Source organism: Sinohyriopsis cumingii, chromosome 7, assembly GCF_028554795.1.
Source record: "Sinohyriopsis cumingii isolate HCF-2022 chromosome 7, ASM2855479v2, whole genome shotgun sequence".
Lineage (NCBI taxonomy): Eukaryota > Metazoa > Mollusca > Bivalvia > Unionida > Unionidae > Sinohyriopsis > Sinohyriopsis cumingii.
This window is the reverse complement of record NC_142967.1, coordinates 53,365,111-53,376,330: the sequence shown is the minus strand read 5'-3', so window position 1 is coordinate 53,376,330 and position 11,220 is coordinate 53,365,111. Positions and strand designations below refer to the sequence as shown.

Below are 11,220 nucleotides of genomic sequence, written 5' to 3'. Positions count from 1 at the left end.
TCCACAAATATTGGTAAACTGTTACCCCACAAAGTAAATTTTATAATACATGTATTTACCTGGGCTTCGATTTCATCTATATTAAAAGAAAATGAGCACAACCATTTATTGTTTAAAAAAATAAAAATTAAACACCATGAATATTATTGACAAAGTAATGCATATATGGACCATTAAACTTAGTTGTTGTTGTTATTGTGGGGTTTAATGCCCTTTTTCAGCACATGATAGGCTATACATGGCGGCCAGTATTAATGGTGGAGGAAGAACCCAGGAAAACCCAGGAAAGAACCACCGACCCACGAGACCCTACTGGCATGCTTTCTCACATACCTACATTGGCTGAATCCGAGACTCGATCCCACGCAGACAGAGGTGAGATGGCAGTGATTAAACTTTGTACTGAACTTAATGCCTGCCAACACACAAATCTGATAAAATTATTAAAATCTGGCATTGCTGATAAAAATCTTTATGCATCTGATGAGCTGGTCAAAACTCAGTTGTCACCTCAAAAATGATACACACTGCAATGTCATTTAACTGTAGTGGGGATGAAAGGATGAATTAGATTTGTTTTAAAGATCTTTAATTGCAACTGAAATATTTGTATTCACAAATACTACAGTATTATATCATGCAGTAGCCAAATGAAGTAAATTCAACAATTATATATATAAAAATCAATACATTAAATTTAAAACTGCTGTTATTTTGTAACACAATCATTTATACAACTTGACTGCCATCCCTTGTGAAGATGGAATGTGGACAAAAAACTTGTTCTTCACAAACATACAAAATAAGCCAACCCTGATCTTCACATCCATATTTCAAAACATACAGATTTGCCCAATGAAATACAATGACCTGCTTCCTGAAGTTAATCATAACACCTGTACATTAATGCTGAGCTGTAACAAAACAAGGTAAATTCTCAAAAACATTAAATTCAATAAAAATGCAAAGGAAAAAGTATTCTAAAGAACATGTCTCCAAATCAAGATGTGGTGATGTGCTATTAGCTATGTACCTGACTTCTAAGTGCTGAGCAAATTTTTTTTTTGATCCATTTGTCTTAGACCAGTGACTTTGAAAAAATACAATTTCCCCTCAGGATTTACCATTTATTCATGGAATCAAGTAACAGTGAAATTATATACAGTTGCTAATTTTAAGTACAGTAGGTTACTTTTTTTCATCTAATATTCAAATAGTCAAACCTGTCCTTATGGTCATCTGCAACCGCTCTGAGCATGCATCTTGTGTTTGATGAGCATGGTAGGGTATATATAAAGGTACATTATGCGGATCCATAGCTGTACGATGATTCTTTTTATTACTTAATCATCAAAAGGGTCTCATAAATGTGGACTGTTTTTAGCGTCTCATTGAGTTTGAGCAACTGCATAATCCAACAATTGTTTAAAGTGTGAACACCTGTTTTGATGCTTAATTACACCAGCTGGCCCAACAAAATGCCAGCCCTGTGTATAACAATCATAGGTGATGTTTGTCTAAGAATTACAGACACAGCTAAAAATTTATCAAAACTTTAACACATGTTACAATGATAGGAGAATCAGTGATGATGTAATGTACATGAGCGATTAGAGGATACAATAACCTTGTGTGGAACTTTCCATTTTTTTTTATTTATCCTTTTGCTAAATAGCTACACTAAATACATTTGGATAGAATACTTATAACTAATGCTAAAATAATACATGCAAAATAATGATACTACTACTACTACTGATAATGCTAATGCCTAGTACATGCATTTGCATGAACAAAGTTTGAGAACTGAACCTGTCCTCAGAGATCACCCGTCTAAAAAGACCACTTTGGCCTTTTCTCATGAGTGGCTGCTGTAGACATGTTTGACTAGTTTAATTTTACTGGCCCAACTAAAATATGTCAATTTGCAGAAATATCAGATTGATTTCTACAGCTTGCATAAAACATTTAAAAGCTAATTTTGAAGATAAAAAAATCAATACCACTAAAACATAGTTCTGCATCTCAACAATGTGATTGCATAACATTATAAACTAATCCTGTCAAAGCAACTTCATATTAGATCTCTACCGTATATACTTCACTTATAAGTTTATTTCAAGTGCAAACTACACAGACCCAGATCTGCTGTCACATAATGCTACAGCAGATCTGGGTCTGTGCAGTCTATTCGGAGTAATCCATAGAACAAACAACACAGATCCTGATCTGCAGGCACACTGTACTATGGCAGATCAGCTCGTTATTGTTTGCAGCCTGATTTGACTTTTAACTGAGTATATATGGCATGCTAAGTTAGTCTAAGCAATGCCAAGAAAGGTCTTCTTCTTGGTCAGCACACTCAATATCTTCCTTAGCTTCAACACGTTTATCATGTGGCATTATTAGCAATCGCCAATGAATGATGTTTATCCCTTTTTAGAATAAGCTATGTATTTTTACATCAGCTGAGTGATACCAGTTTCTATGCAGAGTCAAATGAGCTCGGTCATCTTAACTGCCAGGTGAGGTTGATAAATACACAGTAGAATGTCAGCACTTTGCATCAATGTGGACAGTATCTTTATACAGTTATGAATAGATTTGCAGGTGTTCTTCTGAGTGCTGGTCATGTTAGACTGTAAAGGAGCAATGTTTACCAAAATTTCTAAACATTTACATGGTTTACAATAAATAACACGGATTTAAAATAAATGAAATGATCCCATTAAATCAAAATGACTGAAAGCTCAACCTTCCATCCATCATTTACAATTTGACTTAAAAAACATAGCTGTGTGTGTGTGTGTGTGTGATTTGGATTCTTAATGCAGCTTTAATAATTTTTCAGTCATATTGCTACGATGTCTGCAGTGTGGCAGTTTATTGTTATAACTAGCACTGGGGCATCATGTCGGAGACATGTAGCATGATGTCCCACCCAGTCACATTATCCTGACACCAGGCCAACCAGTCCTAACACTAACTTCTTAATGCTGAGCGCCTACCGAGGCAGCTGTTAGTACCATATAAACATAGCTGATACTTATTACAATCTGCACACTGTACATCACAACTTGCAATAATTTCAACTGCTTAATTCTTTTACCTCTTGCCATGACAGGATTCAGTGTATAAGATGTGTCTTTGTTGAATGTATCTTCAGTAAATCATATCTAGGATCGTCATAATATTATTTCCACCTGCTACTTATATATGTACATGATGCCAAAAAATAATGTAGCATGGAGTTGTTTCTTAATATGTGCATGCAAACAGACTCCAAACCTAATGTCTTAATACTTCCTGGAAATGTGTGTAACATTCCTGGAAATGTGTGTAACATGCTTTGTATGATCTTCAATGTTAAAGAAATATGCAGTCACTTACAAACAAGAAAGGTTGTTTCTTTCAATTCAAATGTTGATGATCCAAGGTTTTGTTAAGGAACATGTTTTTCAAAGGTACAAATATCCAATATAAATTTTTTTATATAACATTATCAGTAAATCAACCTGATATGCAATATTATGTAATGAGCGCAACAAACATTTATTGTCAACATCAACTTCTTCCTTGTGATGCCACATTCGATGTGAGAATAATACATTAAGAAAGAATTAGAAGAAAATCCTACAAAACAGTAATTGTACGCAGAGCTGTGAAAATACAGAACTTAATCGGAAGATGTAATTCCTGCACCATGGACAGACATTTGCACGTTCAGTTGTATGTATAACAATTTGCATAAATATTTACAGGCGGTAAAATAAACTTAGCCATTTACATGCATAACCACTGTCGCCTTCGCAGATATGCCTGGTGATAACTTGTAAACACTGTAGTAGATAGGCCTGGTGATAACTGACATTTACTAACTTAATACAATTGTCAAACCAATTGATCTACTATAAACCTGACAATATTTTACATAAAAACTTTGAATTTGTCATAAATCCGTAATTGTTTGACTTTCTCCACAATGACAAAGATGGATATATACTGAAACATTTCACTAATTAAAACCAAAAATGCAACTGGTACCAGATATCAGGATACAGAATTTTCTCATCCCTGCTGTCACAAACTTGAACACAAATCGGTAATGTAAAATAAACCTTTTCAGCAAAGTCACTAGCAAGCAATTTTAAGTCAAGGAGGTCATAAATGTGCCTGCATTGGACAAGCTTAAATCTGGTCTTCTACACATCAATCACAATTTGCCAGTTCAAGCAAGTTGTACTATGCCAAAACCTGCTGACAAATCAGCTATAGACTCCTGAAATAAAAGCAGGAATAGGACTAAAATAAAACTGTTAATTCTATAACTGGAAAGGATCATTATTCTGTGTTGAATATGAGGCTTCGTTAAACTTCTCAAAATCAAACTGGGGAATCTCAAGAGGGGGTAAATCTAGAGATGGTAGCATCAAAGGACCATCTGATAGGTCAGCAAACAGTGCTTCCGAGTTGTACTGTTTCGAACTTTCCAATTGTTTCAATTTTTCTGTAAGAATCTGTTTATCTTTTCTTAGTTCGTCAACTTCTTTCAAAAGGTGCTGCACATGTTTTTTCAAATCTTCATTATGTTTGATCAGACTTCCCATTATTTCTTCTTCATCCTTTGACTGGTTTGGCAGTTGTCTTGAGAAATGTACCCTCTCAACTGGTACACCAGAGTGGAATGAGTTCAAGTCTTGACCATCAGGATTTTGTCTTCGACGAATTAGATAACCCAGAAGAGAATCTGTTCCACTGATTGTCCTATAGACAGAGTCATCATCAAAATCTTTGACAAAATCGCTATCTGAAGACCCACTAGGAATGCTCTGACCGGAAATATTTAATGGTCCATTGTCTCCTTTCTTGACACTTGAAGGAAATGATGGTCCTAGCTGTGAAGTGTTCACTGGAATGGTTTGTTGATTACTTTCTAGTTTCAATGATATGACTGGTCCCTGAATGTCAGTTTGTACTGCCTGATTTCTTTGAGCTGTTTTCGTTCTCTGAATTTGAAGAATTTCTATACGTCGCTGGCGGTCATAAAGGAGATCTGTTTGTTTCAGATGATACTGATGTTGAAGTTTCAATGATTCCAAAGCATGTGTAGAGTTGGTTGTCTGCATCGCAAACAGAATGTTCTCTGGAAAATAAAGCAGACAAATATAATACAATGAAACAGTTCCTATCTCTTGTTGTTCTGTCCTAAATTTAAAATCGAGTGCTATGGAATGTGGTGTCTCACATGCAAACCATGTCACACTTTATTCCTAATACATCTTACTTGTAAAAACTGTAATATTAACTTTATTACAGACCTGTAACATTGGAACCACTGATACCATCACCTTTAGAAATGTGATACAAATGTCTTAAACCCCCAATGCCGATGTTTATCATAAATTTCACTGTTCTTCCAATTTAGCTAAGGTTTGGAAGGAACTGATTTGTTAAAAAAGGTATCTGACAAATCACTCTTTGAAATAATCAAGATGTTAGGTTTATTCAGTTTAGAATTAAGAGGAGCCACCCTTTCAGTCAATGAAGTCACCTGTAATTCCGTTCTTTTTCAGGAGTGCTCCAAAAGTAATGATGTGATACTTTTGACAAATCTGATTAGTGCCTAATCTAATAACAACATTTGCAGATTATACAGAAACTCATTCGCGAGGGAATGAAGAGAGGCAGCCGCTCTCCTTTTGTTAATTGAATATGAGAAGAAAAAGCTTACGTTAGATAAAAATATGACTTGAGTAAATACTGGTGATTAGCTGGGGGTGTTGAAATAATTTAAAGGGCAAATATGGGCTAAAGATAATGTGAGAACATGGTGTTGGTTTCTTATTTTTACAATGGTAACAGCATCTCATCCCCATTTCCATCTTTCGATTAAATCGGTTATCATGAATGTCACCGATCAACATCGGCTTAATTCATACACATGTAAAAAAATGATGGGTTTCTCAGTTCGAGGGAGATATTAAATGGCTCATAATATGTTTTATTGGAACCCATCTATGTTTAGAACCAATATATTTCCAGATTCAGTATTACAGAATATGATATATATGACTTTTTCTATATAAGATGAATAATATCCCCAATCTGATTAAAATCAGACCTCCACTGTCATATGCGAAGATCTGACAACAACCTCTTAGGGGTTAAGTTCTGGTGACCTATGTTATTACCATAATCACTAATTTTATCAGCCAATCAGATGAAGTCTTACTTCTTGCATTTTAAAGACTGAGCAGTATGGCTGAAAAGCATCAATGTGTGTCCAACAATTTGATTCACTTTCAGACTTTTGAAAGATGTACTTCCATTGGCTAATTCAAAGGTCACCAGAACATGACTTCTAAGTGGCTGCTGACAGATCTTCAAATAGAAGATCTGATTTTAATCAGATTGATAATATCCCTAAATTAACAACTCTATTAATCCATATAGATAGTGTTCTAATAGAATTTTATATAAAAACAATACTATGAATGCCACATTATATGCCCATCTTGTGTTAATAGTTCATTGTGTAGGCACTAGTAGCAAATAGCTGATTCAAAAGATTATTGAAAAATGGATCCCAATGACAAGTAGTTTTGGTCAAGGACACAGCTTTGAACTAAAGTTATTGTGCAGATGCCATTTAGTCTTATTAGACTTAGCATGACTGTGACCTTTGACTTCTACACCACAGAATGCATCGGTTTCTTTATTACCTTATGTGTTAGCTGTCTGCCAAATTTGTTCAAGGAATTTACCCTACTACAAAGGTTTTTCTGCAAATCCCATTTTTATTTGAGCCACAAAGGCCATCATCTTTGACCTTTTGACCACATATCAACAGAACTCTTCCATACCTTAAGTGCAAGCCTTCCACAAACTTTGGTAACTGTAGATGTGAATTTTGATCTTTGACTTTATGACAACAAAATATATATATAGATTCTCCTTGCTCCAAGTACAAGATATACAAAACATTTTGTACCAGTATGGGATCTAAAAACATGTTATTATGCTGAAACAGTTTTTCCTGTTTCAGACAGTGAACATGAAATCTGACCTTTATACACCTAAACCATTTGTTCTTACAACAAGTACATGCTGTTCACAAAGTATATTAACTAAACAGGATGAATAACTGAAGTTATCATGCAAGAAAGGAAATGTAAGACAGATTTTCACAGTGGACTGTCATGGTCAGTACATAATACACTCCACCAAAAGGTGGGGATATAAAAACTATTCAAAAGATGTTTGGAGTTCTTTAATTCCACAGAAGAGCTCTTCAATTAAAAGTTGTCCTGATATAAGCTGAATTAATCTTACAACAGTATGCCTATTTTGTTCTGTACATTGCCGAGTCTGATCTGTAAACTTCTCCAGGGCAGCACAAAATACTTTTTAGCTCATAAAGTGTGAAAAATAAAAGTGTAAACTTTTGGCACTTATGCAACTTAAAAACCCAGCTCTAACTTTCTTTTGCAGGCATGACAAAACAGCAGCTCTTGTGTTTTTGTGTCACTGAATAAGTATGTTGTAACAAGTAAATGACTATCACCCCTTGCCATAAAAAAAAACACACCTGGATAACAAATTGCAAGATATATCTGAATATCAGAAATATATAGGAAATCTGAATAAGTGGAATGTTTTCAAAAAATGAAACATAAAACATATGACAACTAAAATGTTCTTATTGAAAACAAAGCTCATTATAAAGCACTTCAACATATTTAAACATGTTGTACTTTTCTGTACCTGCAGCTCTTATGTGACAGGCTACTGCCTCGTCGATCTTGCCTGATTTCATCATCATTTCTGCTGTTCTGGCCTGCTGGTGGGCCTGTAGATAGAAACATGAATGTTTTATTTGTCAAAGTATAACAAAGTTGTTCTGTTTTAAACACCACTCTGGTGGCCTAGTGGTTAGAGTGTCTGCCTCAAATGCAGGAGGTCATGGGTTCGATCCCTGGCCGAGTCATATCAAAGACTTATAAAAAAGGTACTAACATCTGTCTCGCTTGGCATTCAGCATTAAGAGGTTAGTGTTAAGACTGGTCGGCCTGGTGTCAGGATAATGGGACTGGGTGGGACATCATGTTACATGTCTGCGGCATGATGCCACAGTGCTAGACATCTGTTTCACTTTAAACTGCCACACTGTATACATCGTATCAATATGACTGAAACATTGTTAAAGCTACGTTAAAAATCCAAATCACAACTCTTTTTAATAAAAAGGCTGACCAAATAAAAGAACTATTTTCAAATCAAGTGTTTATAAATATGGACTTGCCTGGCCCGACTTTTTAATAAAAGCAAAAAGCACTTGTTCCAGACTAGCAATTTGGAAAATTCTACTTGCCTGACTTTTGAAAATTTAGTTAGGAATGTCAGGTTATGGGATTTGATCAGCCCTGGTCTGACAAACTACAGTTCCCAACTCAATGAAGCTCAATTGTTTCAAGCTATCTTTTAACCTGATACAATCCTTGTGGCCTTTTTGGTCATTACATTTCACATGGCGATATCAATCATTACTCTCACCATAAGACACTCAAGTCAACATACATCCAACAAACATAATTGCTGCCCTTCCTGCTTTACCCCTACCCCTAATAAACCTTTCTATTCCTTTGGTGCTAGCTATTATTTAAACTTAAGTTTACTATCCCTTTCATTTTGAACATATGTGTATATCCTTTGCTGGACACCATTTTTAGAAAATTCTATAGGCATCAACTTGATCAAGCAGACATTTTGCATGAAAGAATATGTGCAATTTAAAGTGTCTGAGGTACTCCTGTAAAGTTAGTCTGTTTTTCTTACAAAAAGCCCAATGAATCCAATATGAAACCACATCCAAATCAAGCTGGGACAAGCCATTATCAGAAATTTATGACAACTGCATTTCTGTAACATTTACTGTTATTCCAAAAGTTCATATTTTATGGGTCACTGACTTAATATGGTAAAATCATGAGCGTTGACAGGTCTGTAACTCGGTTCAGGTAGAAGATTTTTTACTCATTTTATATTTCAGTTTGCAGTTTCATTTGCTCCATTGTAAGATTACTTCATAGCCTCAACCATATAGTACCAATAACCAATCTCTTCTGTTTTGTTCTGCGATACCAAAGACAGTCATGTTTTTTAATATATAAAGATTACAAATATTATGCACATTGGAAAGGTCTGCTTAAGACAAACACAATGGTGAAAGTTTTATTTTAATACCTTTTGCATAGGCATGTCTTGATCTGATCCTAATTCATTTTTCACTGGATATTGTATTTGTTTCTACTGTTTTTTAAGGGACTATGAAACAAGTTTAATTAGAACACAGAGAAAAATAATATTAAAAATTGATCACACATTTTGTGATATTTACATAAATTTTGTTGTAATTTTAAGAAAAGCTAAGTGTGTGTGTGTGTGATTTGGATTTTTTAACGTAGCTTTAACAATTTTTCAGTCATATAGCTACGATGTCTACAGTATGGCAGTGTATAGTGATGTCTAGCACTGGGGCATCATGCTGCAGACATGTAGCATGATATCCCACCCAGTCACATTATCCTGACACCAGACCAACCAGTCATAACACGAACCTCTTAATGCTGAGCGCCAAGTGAGGTAGCTGTTAGTACCATTTTTGTAAGTCTTTGGTATGATTCAGCCGGGGATCAAACCCACGAGCTCCTGCATCCAAGGGTACGCTCTAACCACTAGTCCACTGGAGCGGTCAAAAAAAAGCTAAGCCAAACTGATTTTAGTGATTCCTGAAGGCATCAATTCTGACCAATAGTGTGAGGAATATAACACCACAACACTGATTTAAATTCCAACAATTTAAAAATCAAATTTTGTATTATACCTTCCCATTTCACCCCTCTCTTAAATGTACAGAACTTGTGTAGAAACATGATTAAAATGGTTTGAAATTATTTCTTTACAGTTCCATTTAGTAGGTTCTCTTGCTGAAAATGCCATAACATCTTTTTGATATTAGTCTTACCATTGGTTGAAAGATGTGATTTTCTGGAGCACCCTATCATGCGATTATAATCCAGGCTCCAATAAAATCAGTTGGACCTAGAGTCTCGGTAAAAATTACAACAGAAATCATGCTGATATTTCAAAATGAATCTTATAAGATATTCTGCAACCTTTCGTTTTAATGAAATTGCAAAAGTGTCCACTGACAAAAACAGTAAAAACATCCAGTGAAAATAAGTTAGGTTTGTATTATAACAAAGAGCAATATGGCGGAACCGTTGGCGTCCTCGCCATGTAAGAGGAACATTTTAATACAATCCCCAGTACATGCCTTCAACATACACAAATATGAGAACATCCTTTCACAAACATTCTGCAGTTATAATTTTACAAATATATACTATTTTTTACAAATGAAAATCAGAAACACTAAAATTTTATTCTATGTAGGCCGAAACATTCCGACCGAACTGTCCAAATTTGTTTTGGGTCGAAATCACCTGTACCTTCTTTTTAACGAAATTTTAGGGACACTTATTGTAATGTCCTATCTCGGTTACTTTACCAGATTTAGTGGTGAATCCATTTTTAGCAAATCCTTCTATAGTATGTTACTTCATTGTGTAGGTTTATCTTCGATGCAAGGAATGTCCAAGTTTACACCTGAAGTCCAGCGGAATGAAACAAGATCCGTTTAAATCTTGGACAACAGTACTAAACAGATTTCAAATCCGGATGAATAGCTCTCCAACGTTCCGACTGCGAATCGAACATTTGGAGTGGCTCGATGTGCTTATTATAACACCGTGCCCAAACACCTTCCTGATTTAAACGTTTCTTCTTTCATAAACTTTAGCCAGTCGATAATATTTCATGACAAGATTATTTATTCTACCCCAAACTCTTCTTTTTCATCTGAAAGGAATTTCTTGAGAAACAATATACATGTTTTCATAGAGATTACATGCATTTTCTCAGTTGTCAACTAGTAAACGGATCTTTCACAAATATATAGAGTTGCCTATGTTGTTGTTGTTGGGTTTAACGCAATTTTGCAGCACACGATAGGCTATGCATGGCGGCCAGTATTAATGGTGGAGGAAGAACCCTGGAAAACCACCGACCCACGAGAAGCTACTGGCAAGCTTTCTCACATACCCACATTGGTCGAATCCTAGACTCGAACCCACGCAGACAGAGGTGAGATGGCAGTGA

General features: G+C 35.3%; 1 protein-coding gene across 1 annotated transcript; it reads right to left on the bottom strand.

The window, feature by feature from the left end:
• Nucleotides 1-572: 572 nt before the first annotated feature.
• On the bottom strand, nt 573-10,698 carry LOC149795262 (uncharacterized). The gene is made up of 3 exons (XM_089964993.1): nt 10,571-10,698; nt 7,765-7,849; nt 573-5,143 (listed from the first exon to the last, which is right to left on the bottom strand). Exons 1-3 carry the CDS (start codon nt 10,589-10,591, stop codon nt 4,323-4,325), a joined length of 927 nt encoding a protein of 308 aa, XP_089821119.1. The 5' UTR covers nt 10,592-10,698; the 3' UTR covers nt 573-4,322.
• Between the last annotated feature and the right edge of the window lie 522 nt (nt 10,699-11,220).